The sequence below is a fragment of the Camelus dromedarius genome, chromosome 33, assembly GCF_036321535.1.
Source record: "Camelus dromedarius isolate mCamDro1 chromosome 33, mCamDro1.pat, whole genome shotgun sequence".
NCBI classification, from domain to species: domain Eukaryota; kingdom Metazoa; phylum Chordata; class Mammalia; order Artiodactyla; family Camelidae; genus Camelus; species Camelus dromedarius.
Genome location: NC_087468.1, coordinates 5,112,267 through 5,136,085, shown reverse-complemented (window position 1 = coordinate 5,136,085; position 23,819 = coordinate 5,112,267). Strand labels below are relative to the sequence as shown.

At 55.3% G+C, this 23,819-nt stretch overlaps 1 protein-coding gene across 1 annotated transcript in view; it reads right to left on the bottom strand.

Annotated features, from left to right (window-relative positions):
• EDAR (ectodysplasin A receptor) overlaps positions 1-23,819 on the bottom strand; it is a 60,740-nt gene that overhangs the window by 20,244 nt on the left and 16,677 nt on the right. The window contains exons 2-4 of the mRNA XM_064481759.1: positions 2,438-2,506; positions 1,737-1,859; positions 1,022-1,203 (exon numbers count right to left, since the gene is read on the bottom strand). Coding sequence (XP_064337829.1) covers positions 1,022-1,203; positions 1,737-1,859; positions 2,438-2,488 — 356 coding nt within the window. The 5' untranslated portion in view covers positions 2,489-2,506. The remainder of the gene's footprint in view (positions 1-1,021; positions 1,204-1,736; positions 1,860-2,437; positions 2,507-23,819) is intronic.

The window sequence follows — 23,819 nt, the reverse complement described above, 5'->3', positions numbered from 1 at the left end:
CAAAACACAGTGCACTGTTCCAAGTGCTGCCGCCCCCATGGCTACCACCGTCACTGCCACCATCACTACCTCCACCTCCATCACTACCTCCACCACCTCCATCACCACCTCCACCTCCATCACCACCTCCACCCCCCCACCTCCATCACCACCTCCACCCCCCCACCTCCATCACCACCTCCACCCCCCACCTCCATCACCACCTCCACCCCCCCACCTCCATCACCACATCCACCCCCCAACCTCCATCACCACCTCCACCCCCCCACCTCCATCACCACCTCCACCCCCCAACCTCCATCACCACATCCACCCCCCAACCTCCATCACCTCTACCATTATCACCACCCCGTAGCCTTCATCACTGCTTTCACTTTCTATCTGTGGCCCTTACAAACATATGTGGTGTGGCCACCAGAGGGAGGTGGTTACTGGGTGTCAAGGCTGTACTTCCCTCGTCCCAAGGGGAATCTGCTAACTGTCTTGCCTGTAAGAAGGAAGATTCTATCTTTCTGTCTCTCACGCTAATTGCACTTTTCACTTCTTTTTTTGGGGAGACTTTTGATATATAACAGGATTGTGGTGGAATTATAGGCACCAAATATGTCTCTAATATTTCTATGAGCAGCTTTTTACCCTCGGTTTTGTCCAGAATACTAAAAATGGCAAAAGCAATACATTCGTATGGAGTTTTGGTTTTCTTTCCTCCAAAGCACGAGAGCTACATTGTCTCATTGTAAATAATCAACAGACCTGTTTGATGTAGGGAGTCAGAAGGTATGATTATGAGCACGTCCACATGGGAGACACAGACGCAGGGCCTGAGTGGGTGCCCTGAGTGGGCTGCCCTTCTTGGGGGAGGCAGCCAACATGTGCCCCCCCCACCTCCATCACCACCTCCACCACCTCCATCTGCACCTCCATCACCACCTGGTGCCCCACTGGTGCTGGGGGAGTCCTCACCAATGGGGCCCGCAGGGATTTGGCAGAGAGTGTGGTGGGGGGACAGCGCCGTGCTCACCCGGGGAGGCAAGGCCCACACTCAGCATCGTTCTCCGCATCCCCTGGAGTCAGCACCGTGGCCCGGAAGAAGCCTTCACAGTCTTTGTGGCGTCGGCATATCTGGTAGCCTCCTTTGGAGAACTTCTCTGCGGGGCAGGGGACGCAGCCATAGTCCTCATCTTTGGTGCCATAGCCACAGGACTGGTCGGGGAAGGGACAGGGGACCCCATCAGTACAGTGGCTGCCTTGCCATGACCGAACCCGCCATCCTCGGGGCACCGAGTGGCGCACTGGCTGTTTACAGGGGCTTCTCTCGGCCTTGGCGGCCTCACCGTCCTGACTGCGCCACCCACATCCCTGTTCTGAGCCCTTCTGTCCCCGGTGCGTCCAGCCTGACGCTGCCCTCCTGACCTGTCCTGGGTAAACTCAACCAGCCAAGCCGATGGGCAGCCAGATGGTGCTGCGGCCCTTGGGGCCTGACTCCTGGTCTCTGCAAGAACGCGGACGTTTTTCTAGCACTGAAGACATCCGTGGTGGCCGTTCCCGAGGCGGGGGGAGTAGCGGCCCTCAGGAGTAGCATGTCGCAGCCCTGCTCCCCGCCAGCGACAGCAGAGTAGGAAGCCGTCCTCTGGGTCTGACAAGCTTGCTCCCTCCCCTGGTCAGCATCGTCTGTGACCCCCACCGCTCAGACCACTTAATCTCCACTCACCCCAGGCAGCGTGCAGGGGCCTTACCAAGTAGGGCTCCTCCCCCGGCCCGCACTGGGGGCACGCGTGGCACAGCCCGGTGGTCTGGTTGTAGAACTCGTTCTCCCCGCAGCTGGAGTACTCCGCTCCCGCCGAGCACGTCAAGGACGCCTGCCTCAGGGAAGGGGGTCTTTGGCCTCCGAACCCCCGGAAGACCCGCACATACCTGGGGCCTGTACCCGCAGGTGGTGGCTGAAGGATCCGGGTGGGGGCCCCTTGGGCCCTGGTGCTCATTTGTCACCAAGTCCCGGGTGCCTTTAGCTAATGACCTGCTGTCCGAGGCTGCAGCCCAGGCGCCCTATACCCAGGAAATGCCCCCACTCCCTCTGAGTCCCGGCGAGGCCCCTCCCAGCTGCCTAGAACAGCAAGCTCTCAGTCACAGGTGTCTCTGCTCCTGGGGGGCCCAGGGGCTTGGCCTCCCCCAGTTTCGTGGCCACGGGCATGGAACTTGCCACACAGATGCCAGGTTGGTACCACGACATGGACCACAAAAGGCAGGTGAGGGCAGCTCCGACCAGAGTGTCTAACTGGGGCGGGGAGCTGGTCAGGGCTCTGCCGGGGCTGTGCTGTTGTCACCACCCCCATGTCACTGCTCTGCTGACGGGGGCCTAGCCTGGAGGACACAGCTGGTCAGAGCTCCCACGGAACCCCCAGGCGAGGGCGCAGGCGGCAGGCCCATGGCCACTTACCAACAGGACAGGCAGCCAGGCTGTCCGAGTGCAGCCTTTCTCGTGGGCCATCCTCTCCCACGGGTTTACCTGAAAGACACACCTCGTCAGTGCCAGGACCCACCGGCCATGGCCCAGGCCCACCTCCATGGCAGACACAGCGGGAATGAATGAGCCCCAAAGGAAAAGGCAGATTTCACCTGAGCCCCAGCCCCTTGGACGCCACCATCTGTGGCCCCTCCCCCAGCATCGTGCCGTCCTGGGAAAAGCCCAAAGATGAAGGTCCAGAGCCCACGGAGGGCCGATCACTCACGCCCAGGGGATGGCCACTGTCCTTGTGCCCAGAGAGTCTGAGGAAGCAGGGCTGCTTGGGGGTGCCCTGCCCCTCCCGCCCATTGTACCCCACTTCCCGCTGCCCCAGCTGTGTCATCCGTCTAACCGCAGAGTTTTAGTGCTGAGATGACTGGGGCTCAGAGAGGCCAAGTGCTGCCCAAGGCCACATGACGGCGGGGCAGGGGTGGGGTGGGGGGCCAGGCTCGGGGCCCAGCAGTTCACAAACTCATTGCCACCCAAACGAAGCATCGCAGTTATTTTTCACTTGTCCTTTTCAGAAGTAGATATCTGTGTTTCCCACTCAGAACCAGTCTGCCTGGGAGCCTGGCTGCACAGAGGGTGGTGGGCTCACCCGGGTGCCACACGCGGGCCGCAGGCACCTCGCCTGGACCCAGGGTTTGAATTCGTAATCACACAGCACACCCTGTTCTGATGGCTGGGCTGCGTGAGAGCCTTCCAGAATCAACCGGCTCAGACCGAGGTCAGCTGGCCTTGGGGAGCCCCAGTCCCGTCGTGGTCATGGAAACCCACAGTCCCCAACCCATGTGGGGACAGGGTGGGAGCCTCAGAGCAGCAGGCCCGACCAGATGGGGCCCCTTCTACTTCGGAGAAAAGCCCTGAACCTCATGCCTGCAACACAGCATCCTCATGGCACTGGGAGAAAAGCCACCACAGGGTCACTGGTTGTGAGTCAGGAGGTCAAGGTGGAGAAGTCGGGGTCCGGGGCTGCGGGCAGTCCCTCCTCACAGGCCTTCTTTTCTAACCCCCAGGACCTGCTCAGTGAGAATTTTGGGGAGAAGCACCCAACACAAATGTGCGGCCAGAGGCCAGCAAGGGGCTGACCTCCAGAGCACTGAGTCCTCTGCCTCTCAGCCCGGGGTGTCCTCCGTCCAGCCTCCCACATGAAGTCCAGGTGGGGCTGTGAGCTTTCGTGCTTGTTTATGGTCACAACAAACGCAACCTGGGGACCTCAGCCCAGGGGACACAAGCAGGCTCGGCCAAGACCACACACAGCCTGGCTCCCAGTGTGTGATTTCAAAGCTTGCTACACAGAGACCTGTCTGCAGAGACAGCCACCAGCTTCTCAATGAGAGTTTTTGGCAGGAGTGAGGCAGGGGTGGGTGACTAGACTGAGGCAGGTTGTGGGGAGCCATCCCTTTTTCCTGAATTAGGGGCAGAAGCGTGAACTCTGTGACCGAAAGAAAGGCAGGAGGGACGGCTGCCGGGAGAGGTTTGGACAGGACGCCCTGGCGACCCCGGGGAAGATGGGACGCGAGCCCCGAGGCCGAGGTCTTTCCGGATCTCCGCCCTGCTGGCCTGGCTTTCACCCCGGCAACATCAGGCGGCTTCGGGGGAGGGCTTAGGTTTCCGGAATCTCTTGAAGACACAAGAACTGCCTTTCCCCCACTTTCCCTGCACACAGACCTGCATTCAGAACTCCGTTTTGTTTGAAAACCCCGAACAGACCAGGCCAGATGCAAGCGCCAGGCACCGGGCCGTGAACTCCTGGGTGTTTTCCTCCCAGCGAGCGGCAAGCCGGGGCCTGCAGTCCGCCAGGTGGGGAGGGACGGCACAGACAAAGGCCGGAACCGGGGAGCCAGCCCCCCGCGGGCAGCCGGCCTGAGTCAGGACGGTGGGTTTCCTCGAGTCTCAGACCCGAGGCTCCCCCGGGAAGCAGCAGCCCTGGAGGCCTTCCAGGGACAATGCCGAGGGTTTCTGACTTAATTGACTTCTAATTATAGCCACGCCTGGGAGTGCCTCCCTGTAAACAGGGGCAGGGCCGGGCAGGGCGCACCTCCCTGACCTCCGGGGCCTTGTGGAAAGGCTCACTGAAGACATTCCCAGGCAAACCCATGGACGCAGAAACAAGACAGAGTCTGTGGCTTTGGATGCATTTCTGTCATCGACTCCGACTCCCCAGGAGGAGGGGTTTGGAGGAAGGTGAGGGCAGTGCCCGGGCAGGGCTCCAGCCCCAGGTCTGAGCCCTCGCGGACAGGGCCCTGCACCTGCAGCGCCTGGGAGCTGGCGGGAGGAGTATCTCCTGTCATGACCTCTGGCTGATTTCACTTTGGGGATGCCCAACCCCATGCAGGGCCGCGCCCGGCCCCTCCGCTGTCTGAGCTGGTGCTCAAGGCCTGTAACCGCGGCAGTGATCAGGAAACAGGGTGGGCGCCCTGAAACACCTGCTCCCGTCGGCCGACAGACAAGGCTGCTGCCCAGCCTAACGATGGTCTAGTTCGGGGTCTGCAAATGGCCCAGTGAGTCCAGCTGCCACGTGGTCCCCCAAAATGCTCCTGCGGGAGCACAGCTGCCTCTTGTCAAGACTTACGGCCACCACGACGCCCAGGACCCTGGGAGCCAGTCAGCCTGGACCGTCCACCACGGGGCCTCCTCCAGAGCTCCGCCCTCCTGCTGGCTGACCGCTCCTCCTGAGTCCACTCCCCTGTCGCAGCCCCTTCCTCTGCAACGTCCACCTCAAATGACAACACAGCAGAGATGGAGCCGCTGCTCTGGCCGGGTCCTCGCTGCCCCACGGGTGCCCAGCTGGGTGGGGGAGAGGGCAGGCTGGACCCTCAGGCCGTTTGGAGAGTCATCCTGCTGGGATTGTTGGTCTCTCCCCAGCGTCCTATGACCTTGGCCAGTGGCCGGGCCGCTGCTGCCCAAGCAGGAGGGAAAGCGTGGTGACTGGGAGCAAGCTGGATCACATCTGGGGAGAGCACGGTGCCCCTGCTGCCTCGTCTATGAAATGGGGATGAGAAGGGTGCCCAGCCATGAGGGGGCTGTGGGAGCGGCCCAGTGGTCCCACCTGGCTGGCCCCACCTGGTCCCGCCCCAGCCACTCTGGGGGCACCACGCCGTCTGACCTGCAGGGACCTGGGCTGGGAGCCCGGTGGGGCAGCTGTGCGGTCTCATCTGAGTCCTCAAGTGCCTGGAGTGACGGCGGCGCCCTGCCCTGCCTTCCCGCAGCTGGAACTCCAGAGCCGAGGGAGGAGCCCAAAACAGAGCTTCCCCCGTCCAGGGCTTCCCAACGTGTAAGCTTCACACACCGGCTGTGGAAGTGGAGAATCAGCCAAAGTTGGAAACATGCTTAGGCCCAGCGTATAAAGTGGGGTCTCCGTCAGGGAACCTCTCTCGCATCCTCAAGTCCCAGGCGACCGTGTGCTGAGACCTGGCGCAAAGCAAGATGTCCAGGTAGCTTCAACTCCCCTTCTAGAGCAGGGCCTGGGCCGTGGGCACAGCAGAGCGGGTGAGCGGGGCTGCGGGCTGGGTGACTCCAGGCCCGAGGTGGAGGTGTTCCTGGAGGCCAGAGGTCACGTGGTGGCCGAGGGTCTGGCTTCCTGGGCTCAGGGTGCCCAGATGCCTTCTCTGAGGGCCTCTCACCCTGGTTCTAGGAAGATCGGTCAGACAACTGGGCACCCCCCATCCCAGACAAAGCAGTTCAGCCAGTTCACGCCAGGGCTGGCCTCTCCAGACGTGAATCCTGCTGGTGGGGCTGGCCTCTGGTGGGCAACCGAGGGATTCTGTCCCACTTGGAGGAAGGATTTCCGGATGCCCTGCGACCAGGTGAACAGGCGGCCTCTTGCTCACGTGTGAGAACCAGGGACTCTGGCCTCACCTTGGGGGTCAGACGACCGGCAACACGTGTGAGCAGCAGGAGCCACTGTCTCCGTGAGCCCCACGTCAGAGGTGGAGCAGAGGCTGCCCTGGGACGGCTGGAGGCCAGGACTGGAAGAGGCATTGGCCAGGAGCAGGAGGCCTTTCGTCCCCTGGTCGTATGCGAGCCTGGATGCTCGGACGAGGCCGACACAAAGGCAGAGTTGGGGACGTAAGCCAGGAAGAGCGTGTTGGACCACCATCCAGCCTTGATGCCAACGTGGGTCCCAGGACAGCAGCGCTGAGTCACCTGGAAGCTCGCTGGCAGTGCGGACCCCTGGCGTCCGTGGACCCACCACGTCAGGATCAGCGTTTCCGCTGGATCCCCAGGCGGCCAGTGTACCTCAATGTCTGGGAAGCCAGTCTGGAAGGCCTCCCAGGAGCATCTTATTCGGGGCTTCATTCCCCACAGATCCCGGCCCGGGTTTCCCTGGGGTGAGTTGGAGCTGCTCTGTGCAGCTGCTTACAGACCTGGGGTCGGTGACAGACATGCACACGTCATAACCACACAGAGGTCTAGGCCCGTCCTGTGCATCCAGGGCCCCCGCCCGTCTGGGAAGGACCTTCCCTGAGGACAGCGGACTCTTGTCCCCATGCTGTCCGGGGCAGGACGGAGGCTGCGCCCGGCAGTTGGCGCCCACGGGCAGGCAAGCCCGGACCTCACGCTCCCGGGTCTGGTTGGGCCCTTGGCTGCACCTGACCCCTGAAAGGTGAGGAGGCTGCCTCTCCCCAAGGCTCCTCCTCCAGGAAGGCAGCCAACCTGGGGTGCTGCCTGCCTGGACCTGTGGGCAGGCTTGGTAGGAAGCAGGCCCTCGATGACTTGTTAAGTGCATGGGTCGGAGGTCCCTCTGTTCGGGGCCCTCCGGTGCCAGTGTGTTCACCTGCTAGGTGCTCAGAAGGTGGTGCTGGCTGACTGGGCCCCTTGTCCTCATTGGACTGCAGGGACCTGGGATAGAGGTCCTGCTTGCCCCCTGGGGAGGTCGGTGCTGCCCTTGGTGGTCCACATTCCGGGACGGGGGTGGACATGGGAAAGGACCCTGGTCCTCACTCAAGCTCTTTGTGAAAAGAGCAGAGGTGCTGGCAGCTGCCTGGTTCTGGGGAAGCAGCCACACAGCTCTCCCTGACATCCGCCCACTCCGGCCTCCTCACTCTCCCCCAGCAGGAGGGTCCTCCTCCCCAGATCCCCCAGGAGGCCCCCTTCCCACCAGCGTAGACAGACCCCTCCGTCCCCAGGAGTCTGCAGGTCATTATCAGAGCGGCTGGAAACAGGCCTCTGATGTGATTTATGCTCCCGGGAAGCTCCCGCTCTTGGTTGGATGGTGCTAATTAACACTAGATTGTGAAGATATTAACCCAATCTCTTTCACTTCTGTTTCTGCCAGACCTGTTTCTGAGAATTCGGGGAGTCTGGGAGGCATCTGGGGGGCCTCTCGCAGCCCTAACACCTGCACTCAACACAGGCTGGGGCAGGATTTTTAAACAAGGGGCCCCCTTTCTGTTTGGCAACCCTGCAAATTAAATAGTCTGTCCCATTCCAGGCAGCCTGGCTGTGCGGGCAAGGCCACCCTCCCCGGGCAGTGCAACCAGTGGTCGAGAGGCAGAGGCTGGAGAGTCTTCTTCAGACGCCTAAGGGGCCAAGGGTGGGGCTGAGCAGGAGGCTGGGCAGCAGGGGGTTGGGGGGCCTCCCAGAGCCTTACTCCCCATCAGGGGTTCAAAGGGCCAGTCTCCATGCCTGGCGCTCAGGGTCCTTGGGTAGGACTTGAGGGCTGGACAGGTGACCGGCCTCCAGCAGAGTCGCAGAGTGGCGGATGGTGTCCATACATTCCCATGACACGTATGTCCCTGTGTGGCTATACACATGTGTGCACATGTACATATAATTGTTTAGGGACTTCCCCTCCTCTGCTGGAGGCACACCAGCAGGCCTCACTCCTGGGACAAGCCCAGAACATGAATGAGTGTGTCACACTATTTTGAGTCCTAGGTGGGTCCCTTGCTCCTCAGCCGCAGAATCCCGAGAGCAGTAAAAAGCAAGGAAAACTGGCATCTTGGACACCTCTGTTCACATCTCAGCTTTCTGTTTCACTCAGCTCCTCCTGCCCGTTTTTATTTTCCCTGCATGCACACCAGCGGCAGCGTTCATGGTTCCTGCAGGGCCGCGGCCGGCCTGGCCGCAGAGGGCTCCCCGAACACCAGCGCTGCTGCTCCTGCCTGGGGGGCCGGCTTTGGGCCCCTCCGCACTCACAGCGCTCAGCCAGGCTCACGTGTCTGCGGCGACGGAAGCGGGTCTGCACCCGGAGCAGGGGGAGCTCTGCCCTGCATTTGGAACAGAGCATGGTGTTGAGACGCTGCTGCCTTCTTGAAGGCCAGGAGGCTTGTGAAAATAATGTAGCCAGGAATTCTCCACCCAGAAAGCTCAGACGGAGGGCAGGTATCCTCACCCTAGCCTCCCGCCGCGAGGTCTGTGCTCACAGACTCATTTCTATTTCATGGAAGGGTCTTGCACACGTGGTAAGCCGGGTGAACCTTTCAGAAAAGCCCCTATTTTAGTGTCTTATCAAAATTGAGGGAAAGCATTTCCCGGGTGAAATCAGGAAGATTGTTTTAACTGAAATGCATCACTTTAAATTAGAAAATGCAAGGTTTCCTAGGACTCGCACATAAACATTTAAACATGAAACTTTGTTGAGACATCATAGCAGCCACTCTCATTATAGCTTTTTAACATGCGTGACGTCCATCCTTCCATCCATCCGTCCGTCCACCCACCATCCACCCAGCATCCATGCAGTACTTACTGAACCCCTACTTCAGACCAGGCTGAACAAGTTGTCACAATCCCTGCCCAGGGGGTGCCTCGCAACTTGGTGACCGTGAGATTGACGCCAAGGAGGGGATGAGTGGCCGGAGCAGGGAGAGCCCGAGGGGTGTTGTGTACGGGGAGAAGTGATGTGCCCGGGAGGTCAGGAAAGCTGCCTCCGACACAGAGAAGGGGATGGCCAAGGTTGGCCAGGAGTCACACTGAAAGGCAGAGGGCAAGATGAAGGGACAGCAGGGCTAAGGCCAGGGAGGCCACGTCCCTCGCTTCCTCCAGGCACCACTCTGTCCACTCTCTGAGCCGCAGAGTCACCTCCTGACCTGCACCAACGGAACCCCGCACTCTCGTTTTCTGCGCAGGGGCCACCGTGCAGGCCCCCCCCCAGGGCACTGTCCTCCTTTCTCTGTTCACACATGTCGGGAAGGCAGTCCTTTAAGCCCTCCCTGCTGCCCCCCGGGCACCGGCGTCCCCGCTGTGTCCGGGGATGAGGCTGGGCACGCGGCAGGTCTCGGCCACACCAGTCCTGCTCCGCAGCACAACTGAACCACCCCAGCGAGACACTCCTAGCACCCAAGCCACGTCCGCTGAATAAGAGACCCTGATTTGACGGTGGAGGTGTCCTTTAAGCAGAGGAAGTTGAGGGAAATCATTTACTGGCACTGGGATCAACAGATTCTGCGTCAGCTGCTGAGCAGAGATGAAGCAGAAGCACCTGGAAGTTAGCTCTGTTATAACGCTGCCCCGAGGGGCTGGCCTGCGGTCCGCAGATTGTTATTGTGGGTAATTAGGCGGCTCCCACATGGGTGGCAGAGGCCGCGGGGGCCTCCCAAGACTGAGAGGGAGCTGGAGGCCAGGGCGCAGCTCTCCAGGCCTGAGACCCCCCAGGACCCCCATCCGCTTCTCCCTTGGTGCCTCCATTTGAGGCCTGGAGTCAGAGCGGGAAGGGGGCCTCCCCCGTGGGCAGCTGTGTGCGTGGGCTGCCGGGCCGCCAGGCCGGGTCAGGACCTCGACCTCCACCGCCACCTGGGGGCCCGCGGGCCCAGCACAGCGAGCGGATGGAGTTGGAGCTGAGCGGTCTCATGTTGCCTCGGAACTGGCGGCTTTCGTTCTGGTTCATGGTTCTCATTGCTGAGACTTTAAAAGCAACCAGCTTTATTGTGGTACAATTAACTCACAATAAAACCCACCCACTTCCAGGGTGCAGGCAGTGAGTTGGATGATGTCTACGCAACACGAACACCTGATCATGATCGGAACCTCCCGCCCCGAGGCCCTCCTGTGCCCCCTTGTCACCCACCTGCCCCTTGGCTGTGTTGGTCCCTGAGGACCCATTTGCCCATCCAGCTCCACATGTTGCACACCATCCTCAAACACGGCCATAGGGGAGGGGGAGGGAAGATGGAGGCATCTGCCCGGAGCGGACCCAGGGACACCTCCCAAAAAGCCACTTCGCACAGACTGAGTGTACTGAAAACAGCAGTCTGCTCGCCATCAAAACCATCATCCTCAACAAAACTCTTCTCTCTGAGGTGCTTTCTGCTCACACAGACTTGGCCTGAGGAGATGCTCACAGCATAGCCCTCACTTCTGAGGACACCAAGGTGCTGGGCCTCCAGCCTCAGGATGCACGTGTGGCTGGCGGGGCAGGGCGGGCTCAGCGGGTCGCAGCTGGCAACCGGGGCCCCGGAGCTTCCTTCTGGTGGGAAAATTGCAGCCTTCAGGTGCCCTCAGCTGGTGGAAACCACGAGGGCTGAAGAGAACCCTCATTGATTTCTTTAGGAACCTGAGTTCTGGGAGTGGACCCTCAGGGCACATCCCCATCTCTCCGCCTTTCGAGGGTGTTTCCGGGCCTCAGTCTTGCTGGTGACACACTATCTAATTCCGAGTGTAGGAGGTGGGTACTTACTAGTCCCCATTTGACTTGCTGAGCCCGTGGAGGCTCAGAGAGGTCAAGTGACGTGCCTGAGGTCACACAGACAGAGGTGGCAGAGCTGGGGCCCCAACCCAGATGGGTTCCTCTTCTGTCATGCTCCTCAGCCAGGGCCCAGGGGTCCTGGGAGCACAGGCAGAGAGAGGCTGGAGGTGGCTGGAGTGGGGAAGTCGGTTCAACATGGACTTGGTTTCCTGTAACTTCCGCAGACCCATGAGAGCTGGACAACCCTCTCTGAGGCCAGGGGAGCCACAGGGAGCCAGGGCGGTGGGAGTCGGGGCCCCCACAGCCTCCTTTGGTGGGCTTGTTGTCCTCTCGCCCCCACCCCCAGCCCTCCATTTGGATCCAGCACATCTGATACCTCCTCTCCCCTTTGGATGGGGCGCCAGCTCCACAGATGCCCGACCCCAGGCACATGGACTCCCACCAAGAGTTGCCCACAGGACTCCCACCAAGAGTCACCCCGAGGACAAAAAGGCGGGCGCCCTGAGGACCCACAGCTGCAAAGAGGGGCTGTAGTTTGGTTGTTTGCTCTGCATGTCCCAGTCCAGACCCACTGACATGGGCTCGCGGGCAGGAGGTGGTGGTGCTGGAGGAACCACGAGGTCCCCGACTTCGAGTCCTAGCCTGAAGCTGGGAGCTTGTAAATTTGGATCCTTCCTGTCAAACTCAGGGTCCTGTTCTACCGGTTTGAGAGGAGATTTTTGAGCCCTTTTTAGATTTGTTCTGGGACTGGCGGCGATGTGAGGAGGCAAACTCACAGAGGCACCCCTGGGTCCATCGGGAGGGCCCCAAAGAAAGGGAATGGAGGAGGTCACGTCCTTGGCACGGGGTCACACCTGATCCATCCCCCATGGGTTAATTTCATGTCGATGTGAAATCAACTGCACTGCAATCTCACTGCATTCCTCTCCCCCCAGTCCTTTCCGCAAAGAGAGAGCCAGGGTCACTGAAGACATCGGACGTAGTGACATTAGGGGCTGAGACAGTGGCTCGTCTGGACAGGAAGAGTCACCCCAGACTTAGGGGCCTGCTGCCAAGCACACCCCGATTCTGAGCAGAATTTGCTGTGCGGGTGTCCCTTGGCCAATGCTGGGCTGTCTGTCGGGCGCTGGTGTCTGTTCTCCAGGCCGCAGGACGGGGCTCACGGCCCAGCACCTCCTCCGCTCAGGTCGCACCATCTGTGCCCCACGGTGTCCCAGGCCAGGCAGGACGGGGCAGGCGCCGTGTCCACTGCAGGTGTGCTGCTTTCTCCCGCGCACGGCAGCTGCGACAGGACAAGCCACAGCCTGAGACCCACAGCCTCGCCTGAGTGTCGTCACCCTACATCTCACCTGGGGCAGGTGCAGGGGTCCCTGCCTGTCTGTTCCTCAGGGGTGCACAGGATGAGTTTACGTGGGAGAGTTTTGCATGTGAAGCTCATACAGACTGAGGTTCTCGAAGGCAAATGCCCCTCTGCTCTGAAGGAGCGTATTTTCTTTGAGAAAATTTAAAATAGGGTGACTGTGACCGCAAGGATGTTGCCACGGGGCTCACACTGTTGTCTTTAACCTAAAGTGGCTGTGATTCCTGCCGGGGGTGTGGTAAGGGCTCCCATCCCCCAGGGGGCAGATTTTCCCTGGGGGGACATTCACGCAGTCAACAGACCTCAGTAAGACACGCTGTGCTCAGGGCGGGGCGGGAGGGGCAGAGCTGTCCACCGCCGGAGCTCACCAGGTGTGGGTGCTGGTCCCCCTGCGCAGATGAGGAAACTCCCAGCACTAACCCCTTGTTGGATGTATCATCTGCAATCATTCTCTCCCATTCAGCAGGCAGCCTCTCTGTTTGGCTGATGGTTCCCTTCATTGTGCTGAAACTTTTTAATTTGATGTCGTCCCACTAGTTTACTTTTGCTGGAGTCATTGTCGCATTTGAGTCAGACTCAAAAAAATATCATCTTGGATAAAGAAGTTGTGGTGTATGTATACAATTGAGCACTACTCCGCCATAAACAGGGAGTGAAATGATAGACCTGGCAATTGTCATTCTAAGTGAAATAAGCCAGAAACAGAAAGAAAATGCCATATGATACCACTCATGTGAATCTTAAAAAATGACACAAATTGAAGTTATTTACAAGCCAGAAACAGACTCACAGACATAGAAGACAAACTTACGGTTACCGGGGGGAAAGTGAGGGAGGGTGGGATAAATTAGGAGTCTGGGTTTAGCACATAAAAACTACTGTATACAGAATAGATACAGTAGGACAGCAAGATCCGACTGTACAGCACAGGGAACTATGTTCAATAGCCTGTAATAATCTATGATGAAAAGAATGATGAAGACTGTATCTGTAACTGCATCACTATGCTGTACACCAGAAACTAACACAACATTGTACATCAGCTCTACTTCAATGAAAAGAAATCCCCCATCGTGACGTCAGGTAGCTCACCACCTACGCTTTCCTTCAGGAGTTTTACCGTTCCAGGCCTTACATTCAAGTCTTCAATCCATTTTGAGTTAGTTTTTGTGTGTGGTGTACGACAGTGGTCTAGTTTCGTTTTCTAAATGTGGCTGCCCAGTTTTCCCACCACCGCTTATTAGAGACTATCTTTGCCTCATTGTGTATTCTTTCTTCCTTTCTTGTAAATTAACTGGCCATATAGTTGCTCTCAGTACACTGGGGATTGGTTCCAGGACCCCCTGCAGACACCAAAACCCACAGACGCTCAAGTCCCTTATATAAAGTGACAGTCTACTTGCATGCAACCTAGCCCACCCTATGTACTTAATTTTTTTTCCTTTTTCAGTTTTATTAGGTAGAATTATCACAGGCCGACTGCACACACACCTTATAGTGCATGTAAGTACATATATACAGGACACTGCACATTCTTTTAGTTTACATATATGTACTGATTATTGTTTTTAAGACCATCCTGTATACTTTAAATGTTCATGTCCAATTTCTTTCATTAGTGTCTTACAGTTTTTAGTTTACAGGTCTATAATTTCCTTGGTTAAATTTATTCCCAGATATTTTATTCTTTTTTTTTAAACTTATAAATGGAATTATTTTCTTAATTTCTCTTTCTGATTGTTCACTGTTAGTGCTGTTAGTGTCTAACAAATAAAAGAGAGTTTTGTCCATTGATTTTCTACCCTACAACCTTAATGAATTCATTTATTAGTTCTAACAGACATACATATTTACATGTCTTATGTCCTCCCAGCCTTGGGTGCAAGTCAACTCAAATTTAAGGAACAGAATGACCACTTCCAAGAAAGTTAAATTAGCCTGTGTTCCTATGGAATCTATGGCATTTTTTTTAATTGTACATAAAAGTACATAACAAAAGCATATACCATTTTAACGCTTTTTAAGCGTACAGTTCAGTAACATTAAGCACATTCACACTGTTGTGCAGCCATCCCCACCATCCATCTCTGGATCTCTCTCATTTTTCCCAACTGAAAGCCTGTCCCCATCCCATTCCCCTCCCCCAGCGCATGGTATCCCGCCATCTGCTTTCTGTCTCTAAGAATCTGACCCCTCTGGGGGCCCGATATGAGTGGACTCACATAGTATTTGTCCACTTGTCACCAGCTTATTTCAGTCAACATAATGCCTTCAAGGATCATCCACGTTGTAGCAGAATTTTCTTCCTTTTAAAGGCTGAATAATTGCATGCATTTTTTGTTTATTCATTTAAGACTAATGGCATTTTAAAATAAATATATCTCAGTTTTTTTATTAGCTGTATTTCTGTTTTTAAATCATTTCTAATCCTTTTTTGTGGCATTCTCAGTGGTTAATACTTAAATCACTGGCAATCCAAACAAACCACATTCTATTAATTCTACCCAGACCTCTAATTAGCTCCCCTTAAAACTCAGAGACCTATTCTCTTTTTAATAATTTAATATTTGGGGAGGTGGTTCAAGACGGCAGTGTAGGAAGATCCTGAACTCACGTCCTTGCACAGATATGACAGGTCTGCAGATACCATGTGAAAAGGATCATACACCACGATCAAGTGGGATTCATCCCAGAGATGCAAGGATGGTTCTGTATTCGCAAATCAATCGATTTGATACACCACATTCACAAAGTGAAGGATGAAAATCATATGATCATCTCAATAGATGCAGAAAAAGAATTTGGTAAAATTCAACATCCGTTGATGATAAAAACTCTTAACAAGGTGGATTATAGACGGGTTATACCTCAACATAATAAAGGCTGCGTGTGACAAGCTCACAGCTAAAGTCAGTATCTTGTAATAACCTGTAACGGGAAAGAATCTGAAAAAGAATACATTTACGTGTAACCAAAGCACTTTGCTGCTCAGCTGAAACTAACACAACATTGTAAATCAACTCTGCTTCAATTAAAAAAAAGTGATACTTAGGAAAGGCTGTCTAGGATCACATCCTGAGGGAAAGGGCCACACTGGGTGCCACAGGGCTCAGGCTACACGGTGGGAGCAGTGCGAGAGAGGGTGACGGGCTGTGCCAGCAAAACTCATCACTGGAGATACTCCAAGGACTTTACACACACACACACACTCTCACATACACACACACTCACTCACACACACACAAATGTACACACACACACGTACACACACACTCACACACACACACACACGCATGCACACAATTCGAATGTCCACTTAATGTTGGCAATGGTTGTAGGTGGGAGAATTAGACATTTTTTCTTGCTTTCTTCTCCGTCCTTTTTTATATTGCTTGATTTTTTCCCTATGATCATTGTCTATTTTGAAAAGAATAATGATTCTAAAGGATATTCTAAAGCAATAGCATTGACACTCATACACACATGAAATATTTGATGATTTGCTTTTCAGTTCATGGGAGCCCGGCTTTCCCAGACTTCCAAACTGTCCCGTTGGCCGGAGCCCTGCAGCCATCAGTTCAGAGCACTGTCTGGTGCGTCCAGTTGCCCTCATGGAACACGCCTTCCTCCTGCCACTGCCTTTGGAACCGCAGGGCCAGCGTGTGACTTGTGGTTTACTTTACCACGAAGACTTTTCCCCTAACTCTGGCCCATAAACAAGGATCAGATGAGGTTGGAGGACTGGTGTGGGGCTGCAGAAGCTAGTCACACCAACTGGAGAGCTCCCGCGAGTGGCTCGGCCCAGCCCTGAGTGCCAGGCGGGAAACACATGTTCTCGCCTCTTCCCAAGCTCCGAAGTCGGCACAGCTGGGATGATGGTGCACATAGCCTGTGATCTGTCGCGGGCTAGGGCTTCGTGCTGCCTTAGAGGCAGGTGCAACCGGAAAGTGACCTCGAATAACACGCCCCTTCCAGATGAGAGATTCTGTGAGCCCACCGAGGCTGGGGCCTTCATGTCCTGAGGCTTCCAAGGAATCCAGTGTGTCTGGGCATAGGTAGGACTAATCTCCCTGGAACTGCAGGGAGTGGGTGCCGCAAATGGGGCACATCAGTTAGAAGGTACGTTTGTTGAGCTCTGCTGGGCCTGGGTGCCGGGTGCCGGGGAGGCAGCATTTGTGGTGACTCTGACCTCAAGAAGGAGGTCCTAGCTGCAGAGCCGAGCACCGCCGGCACAGAGACTCCCCATCCCACGAGGCAGAGCTGACAGCAGCCTCTGAGCCGGGAGCTTCTTTGATGAGGGCTGGAGTCAGTCAGCAGCAGGTGAGCCAGCCAGGGCTGGATCCATCCGGGAAGTGCAGGTGACCCCTAATTCTTCTACGTTCCGACGTGCCTGCAGGTGGGACAGGTGAGGCTTCACACTCATGCCCCCGGGGCTCTGAGCTCCCTGGCAGGACACCTGCCATCTGCCCCCCGGAGCTTGGCCTGGGCTTCCCCTCAGCTCTAAGGCCCTGCCCTCACCAGCTATTCTTTCTTCCTGAGAGACTCCAAACTGGAGATGCGAGTGCAAGACGTTTATTGGGGGAGCTCTGGGGACGAACACCCGTGGGCTTGAGAAGCTGGGCTGGTGCATCCCCAGCAAAGGCCTCAGAGAGTAGTCCTGAATTGGAGCAGGGGGCCAGGAGGTGGGTGACCGGGGAGAGGCAGCTTGCTCCAGCAGAGGGCAGTTGCCTGGTCAGAGACTTGGCTGGAGACCGACCGCTCACCTCCATCCCCTCAGCGTCTGGAGGCCCACGCCCAGGCTCTCCCGCACCCCGGTTCTCATGCTTGTTCACCAGACTGCTAACCGCCTGTCCTGGGGCTCTCAGCATCCCCAACAGCTTCCATGTAGCTCCAGGCTCTTCCCCAGAGGGCTCTTGTCATGGCTGGGGTGGAGGGGCCTCGCCCCATCTCCTGGTTGTACTGGTCCAGTCACCCTCTAGGAGCTGGTGCCCGGTGATCTCAGCACCCATCTTACACACATGTCCAGGCTTGTGGACTCTAATCCCAGTGACCACACCACAGTACTGGTACTGGAGAACCTCCACATGTGATCACAAAGAGTTGAATCTTCAGTTATTTCTGTTACCTGGGCAACACCGTGTCCGAGGTCAGATGAGAATTCAACCAGAAAGGCTTCTGTGATTATTGCATGAACAGGTAGTGAACTTCAGGAAAATGGAAAGGAATTTGGCATAAGGCAATCTTCATGGAAATGGGTTAGTCTTATCAGAATTTAAATGTATGTCTGAAATTCTTTGTTTCAAATCCTACATAAAATCCTGTTTATAACCCTAAATAGACACAAGTGCACAGATGGAGGTCATGCGGTTCAGAGGAAAGAGTGCTGGACCAGGGTGGGGCCTTGGGTGAGACGCCTTGCTAACAGGCCTGTTTTTTCACCTGTAAACTGAGGGTATTAAACTAGATCATTTCTGAAGGATTAGATCTGTGACGTGCAGTGAAAGCTCCCGGCAACCCTGACTCACGGACTGCCCTACTCCATCTCGGCTGGGTACTGATTAATTCAACAAACACTACTCTCCTCCCAGAGCTGTCAGGGTGTCGCACAGAATGAAAGAATGAGAAGCAAGGCCCTTGATGCTCTTACAGCCTAACAGGGCGGCTTGGACAGTGGACAAATGATTGGGAAGCTAGAATCAAGAGTATTTCCATAAGGAAGCACACACATAGGTTTTTTCTTGTTGTTGTTACTTTGTTTTTTCATTTTTTTTTTTGGTGGGGGGCAGCGAGGACGAGATCAAAAGAGGAAAACAGCCCTGCTGCTGGTTGGCACCCAGAGGAGAGTTTCATGGATGAAGTGGCATTTGGTGTTGTCTTAGGGACCTGGGGCATGGCAGAAAATTGCAGGTCTAGGCACCATACACAGAAAGGCTAAGGTAAGGAGGTAAAATGTAGGGCAGTTTCTTGGTTGCTTTGGTTAGAATGGTGGGCTCACATGAAGGGTATTGGGAGATTAAGTGGGAAGGTAGTTTTGAAAGTCATTGCAAAGGGATTTTGAACATCAGGATTTGGTTTCCATTAAGTACACAAGGTAGGGGATAAGCACTTTCTAAATAATAGGAGGACATACAAAATGTTTTTTTAAACCTCTCTTCTTCAGATTAGACAATTTCAGTTGATCAGAATTCAATTTGCTGCCTCTTTCTTCTACAACTTTTACATGTTGTTAAGTCATATTGTACTTCTCAGTTCTAGAATTTCTTTTTTAAAAATACTTTCACTATCTCTGCTGAGATTCTCCATCAGCTCACTCATTATGTTCACCTTTTCCTTTAAATCCTTGAACATATTAATACTGGGTGTCCCAAAGTCTTTATCCTTTAATTCCAACATCTGGGTTGTCTTGGGGGGTCTCTTTCTATTGCCTACTTTTTCCTGGATTATTGGGTCACATTTTCCTTCTTCTTCATGTCTGGTAATGCTTTATTGAATGCTGAACATTGTACTGGTATGCTATAGAGGATCTGCTTTATAAAATCTGTCCATTACAGCAGCCCAGACAGCACTGGAGGCATTTCAATGGCATAAATCTATGTCCTGGACCATTTCCTCTTCAGAACAAGGATCTTATTCCAGAACCAGCAGGAGGATGGTGGTGCCCTGGGCAGGTGGTTATGATTAGCTCTGTGATAAATGGACCACAATTTTCTCCTCTTAACGTGCTTCTCATTTGAATGGTTCACTACTTAATGGAATTTCACAGATGTTCTGAAGCCCACTTGCCCTCTTTCAAGTTTGGAGATCCTGCTAACTTTGGGTGGGTATGGCCTCTACCGCATCGACGCAGCCATCAGCCCTGAAACTATGCTTGGGGAATGACTCCCCACCAACTCCTCTTGGCAAAATTGTGAAACATTTGCCTTCCCCCTCCATCTTAGTCAATGCCTGCCCGTGCAGATCTGCGCTTCATCTGGGGTTTTACCCACTTTTGTCAACCCATTCCCTCACTGGGAAGACCATTTTGTACAGAAATTTGTACTAGGCTGTGAGTGACTGGCCCACCTCCCCTCGGTAAGCACTCACAACTAGTTTCAGTAATAGCATTGTAGTGATTGTAAGTACAGGACTCTGAAGTCAGATTTCCTGGGTTCCAATTCTGGGTCAATCATTTACAAGCTATGTGGCTTTGCGCAGATTAACTATCTCTGAACCTCAGTTGTCTCATTAGTAACATTATGATTATTAATAGAACCCACTCAGAATGGAAGGATTAAGTGAGACGGTATGTATCAAGTGCTTATAACAGTGCTTGGTGCATAGAAAGTGCCAGTGAATACAAGCTATTTCCCATTTTTGGAATTTTTTTCCATTTATGAAAAAATTAAAAAACAAAAGAAAAACAGAAAGGGGAAATAAAAATCATAAACCACCCATTCTGATGCATTTTCTTGGTCTTTTATTTGTACCGACATAGGTATCTTTTAAAATGAAGTTAGGAGAGCAGTGTTTACATGCTGCTTATGGTTACCTTCTTCCTTGCCTGTGGCCTTAATGAGTCTTAAACCCCATTCTTTTTAATCGGATTCAAGGTATCCCACTGAATGGATGGAGCATAGTTAAATCAGCTAATCCTCTAATATCTGACCAATATTCACTATTACAAACACTGTGCCTGATCGGCTTTATGCCTGTTTGATGATATCCTTCTTAACAACCCCACAAGGTGCAGTGACGGCGTTAAAGAGCATGAGATGGCTGAGACTGGGTGCATGTGAGCGACGCCTGTGAGCATCCTTTAACTCAGACGGGACTTCTGGTTTGGATTCAGGTAAGGACCCAGCCTGATTTTGAATGCCGGGTGTTTCTGGTGCACTGAGATAGATCACCCCCATCCCGGCCTATTGCCCACAAGCCGCGCACCAAGCTTTCAGATCCGAGGGTTCAAACACGCTTGCCTCGGTCCTCCTGGACAGCTGAGATGCCGCCCGCGGCCAGTGGGTGCTTGTCTGGTTAGAGACCGGCTGCCTGGTCGATGGACACTCCTCTGCAGATTTTGCTGACTGGCACCTGCTCATTTCCTGTCTGGCATCATCAGAATTTGATGAAAATCTTTGGTTTACGATTTGTTTTGCATTTTCCTCCTCGTCTGGAGTTTTGCAACTGGGACCTGAGGCTGTGAGGCCCAGCAGAAAAGGGAGCAGCTCCAGACTGAGTGACTCAGCCCAGTTTCCCACAGCCACAGGCCTCAGCTTCTCTGAGTATGGCTGAGAGCCTGGCCACGGCCAGGACACTCGGCTCCTCAGCTAAGCGGGGAGACTACTGCCACCTCCAGCTGCACTTGGCACATGACTGAAGGGACACCAGGCTCTGCGTCACCTCCAAACCCATCTATCCGGGCCAGTGGGGGCTGGTGACAGAGGACACTTCCCGTGAATCTGAGCCCCTCCAAATGGAAGGGTCCTGGCCCTCCCCCTGCCCCTCTTAAGGGGCAGCTGTCCCTGAGCCTCATCTGCATTCAGCTAAATACTATGTCTTTGTAACATTTTTGATCTTCATTAATTATAGCTCAGGAAAGCTGGCAAAGACAACCTGTCTCTTTCATATAAACAAGATTAATTGCACGGTTCCTGCAGAAAATGAGCGACCAGCAGTTTAACAAAAAATGTTTGTCTTTAAGCAGCCTTTGGATAAAAAAAAAATTAAAACTGTTACAGGAAGTGGGGGAGCTGCCAAATTAGCGCGCCCGCAGGCCTCACCCTCATTATCAGACTGAAGGAACACACGCCCCTGGCCTTTCATCCTCCTCCAGGCCCGGCAACGGGGAGGGGAAGAAAGCAACTTAGCACAAAGCAGTGTCTCTGAAGTCTGGAATGCAGCCGGCTGTTTGAAGGTGGATTTGCACCCGACACCTTGCCCTGAGCTCCCTGTCAGGACTCGCCGGTCTTCACACCCCCCCAGACTGCCGTTCTGGGCTCTTCATCTCATAACGACCACATAATCCAAGAAAAGTGCACACAGTATCACGATCACTTTCATTAATAACCATGAAATAGGCCTTCCTTCAGCAAATGAAAAAACCCAAACATCAAATACGCGCAGCGGGCTGGGGCCGGGGCTCCTGGGGGCGGAGCAAGGCGCACCGCTGGCAGGCACTTCACTGCCACCCTGCCGCTCCAGGGTCTCTGGCCCTCACTGAGAGAAAGTGGAGCCCAGCTGGGCACTTGCTCCCCAACCCTCACCCCGGTACTCAAGAGGCCCGCTGGCATCCAGCCTTCTGCTAGGATCCCCTGGGGCGGCTGGGGATCCGGGGACCTAAAGTGAGGCTTCTGCCCGGGATGCTGTGACCTTAATCAGAAAGACCACCGGGGAGAGCCGGTTCTCCAGGCTCGGGGCTGGCTCGGGGGAGACTGCAGGTTTGGGGCAGGTCAACGGTGCGGTTGGTGCGAGTCTGGGAGCTGCAGCCACTAAAGAAATACCCTCGCACGCCCACATGGGGTGGTCTCCATGGCTGGAGGCTGGAGGCTGGAGGCTGGAGAGCCGGAGGCACGCTGGGGTGGTGATGTGCTTTCCTGGAGAAAAGAGGGGCGCAGAGGGACATGGGACTTTCCGAGGTTGGGGATGCAGGGACACAGCGACCTGATGCCCGGAGACGGGTCTGAAACACGGACACCAGCCTGCCCCTCACTGATGCTGACACAGTCCAGGGTGGGGCAGGGGGAGGGGAGTGGACCCAGCTATCTGCTGTCACTGTTGCCTCCCCAGGCGGGAGGAGCTGGGACGAGGGGTCTCCCTGTGGCCCGGGTGGGGGCCTCCTGGATTTTCACGACCAGAACGTTGCCTCTCTCTGCTTTTCTGTGATGTTCAAACCCTGTGCTGAAATGACTCAGTCTGTAAGGTTCCCAGGGACCCTAGTTCAAAGGAAGTCCCTGGGCTGAGGGGGCTTTGGGGCCCCACAACCCTCAGGGGGTCCAGCCAGGCCCACAGCAGTGCTGGTGCCCCCAGAACGCGGCCCTGGAAGCAGGCAGAGTGGCCGGGGCTGGTGAGCAGTCTCAGTGGATCGGCGAGGCTCTCCCCGGACTAAGCCAGGCGGGGTTACGCAGCGCCTGGCACAGAACAGCATATGAAAACCTCCGTGGGTCTTCACCTCGGGACTTGGGCCCCCTCTTGAAATACTAGTACACACACATCCAAGTGTAAGAGAATTTACGCACGCACGTGCCGTGGCCTGGTACCTCTCTGCTGCACATGGAACTGCGCACTCAATATCCCGTCCAGGGAGGATGCTGGTCTCCACGCGTGAAGTGACTCCACGACGTACTAACGGAGGGGCTGGCGCTTTGAGGACACACTGCCCCAGACCCCGGCCAGCAACCAGGGAGGAAGGCAGCCCGGGGAGTCTCCTGACGACCAGCGACAAGTGGGCTGGGGTCCGAAGGGCGGTCCGGCCCGGCCTAGCCCCTCACGAGCACCAGGTCTCTCAACGGGTGCTTTCTGGAACTCTGGGGGCGTGGGGGAGGGGCCCGGCGGGGGCTCACTTCGGCCTCCACTGTCCCCTCTGCAAACAGAAAAGCGGACCGTGCCCACATCGCCTGGCCTCAGTCATTGACATTTTCCCCCCATTTTTTCACATTTTCCTGACTATAAAAACTCTATAGAAAGCCTTCAAGTATGTAAAAGTATAAAGAAGAAACCTGAAAGTCACGTAGAGTCCTGCCATCAGGAAGGATGAGATTTTGATACATTTTAAAAATTTTATATACACATGAAACTGAGAATCGTGTTGTGTATTGCGTGTTGTATCGTTTCTGTCTAACGACTTAACGAGCATCTCCTTGGTCGCCACGTCCTGCTCAGGGACACAGCTGCGTACTCAGATTCCACCGCACGGATAGGCCACGAGCCGTTAATGCACCCCACGGTCTGACAGTCACGTGTATCCCGGTGTCTCTGACTATTGTCATCAATGTCACAACGTCGGACTTCACACAGCTTGAGGGGCGCTAACTGTTCCCTTAGACACACTCCCCGTGGCAGAACTGCTGGGTCTGAGACCCAGAGATGTGGGGGCAGGGAGTGCAGAGTCCGCAGGGTGGACCCCACTGCTGAGCCCTGCGGTCCTGGGAGGGGTCGGAGTCCCAGAGAGAAGAGCAGGAGGACAGGACCACGTCCGACGCCCTCCCTCCTCAACAAGGCAGGAGTCCAGGTCACACCCAGCCTGTGGAAGCTCCGCGCGGGGCCCTGGGCTCCTCGGTGGCCCTGGGGCGGCCAGTCGGGAGGTCTGGGGCCCCTCCCTGAGGACACACTGCGCCTGCTCCTCCCCAGAC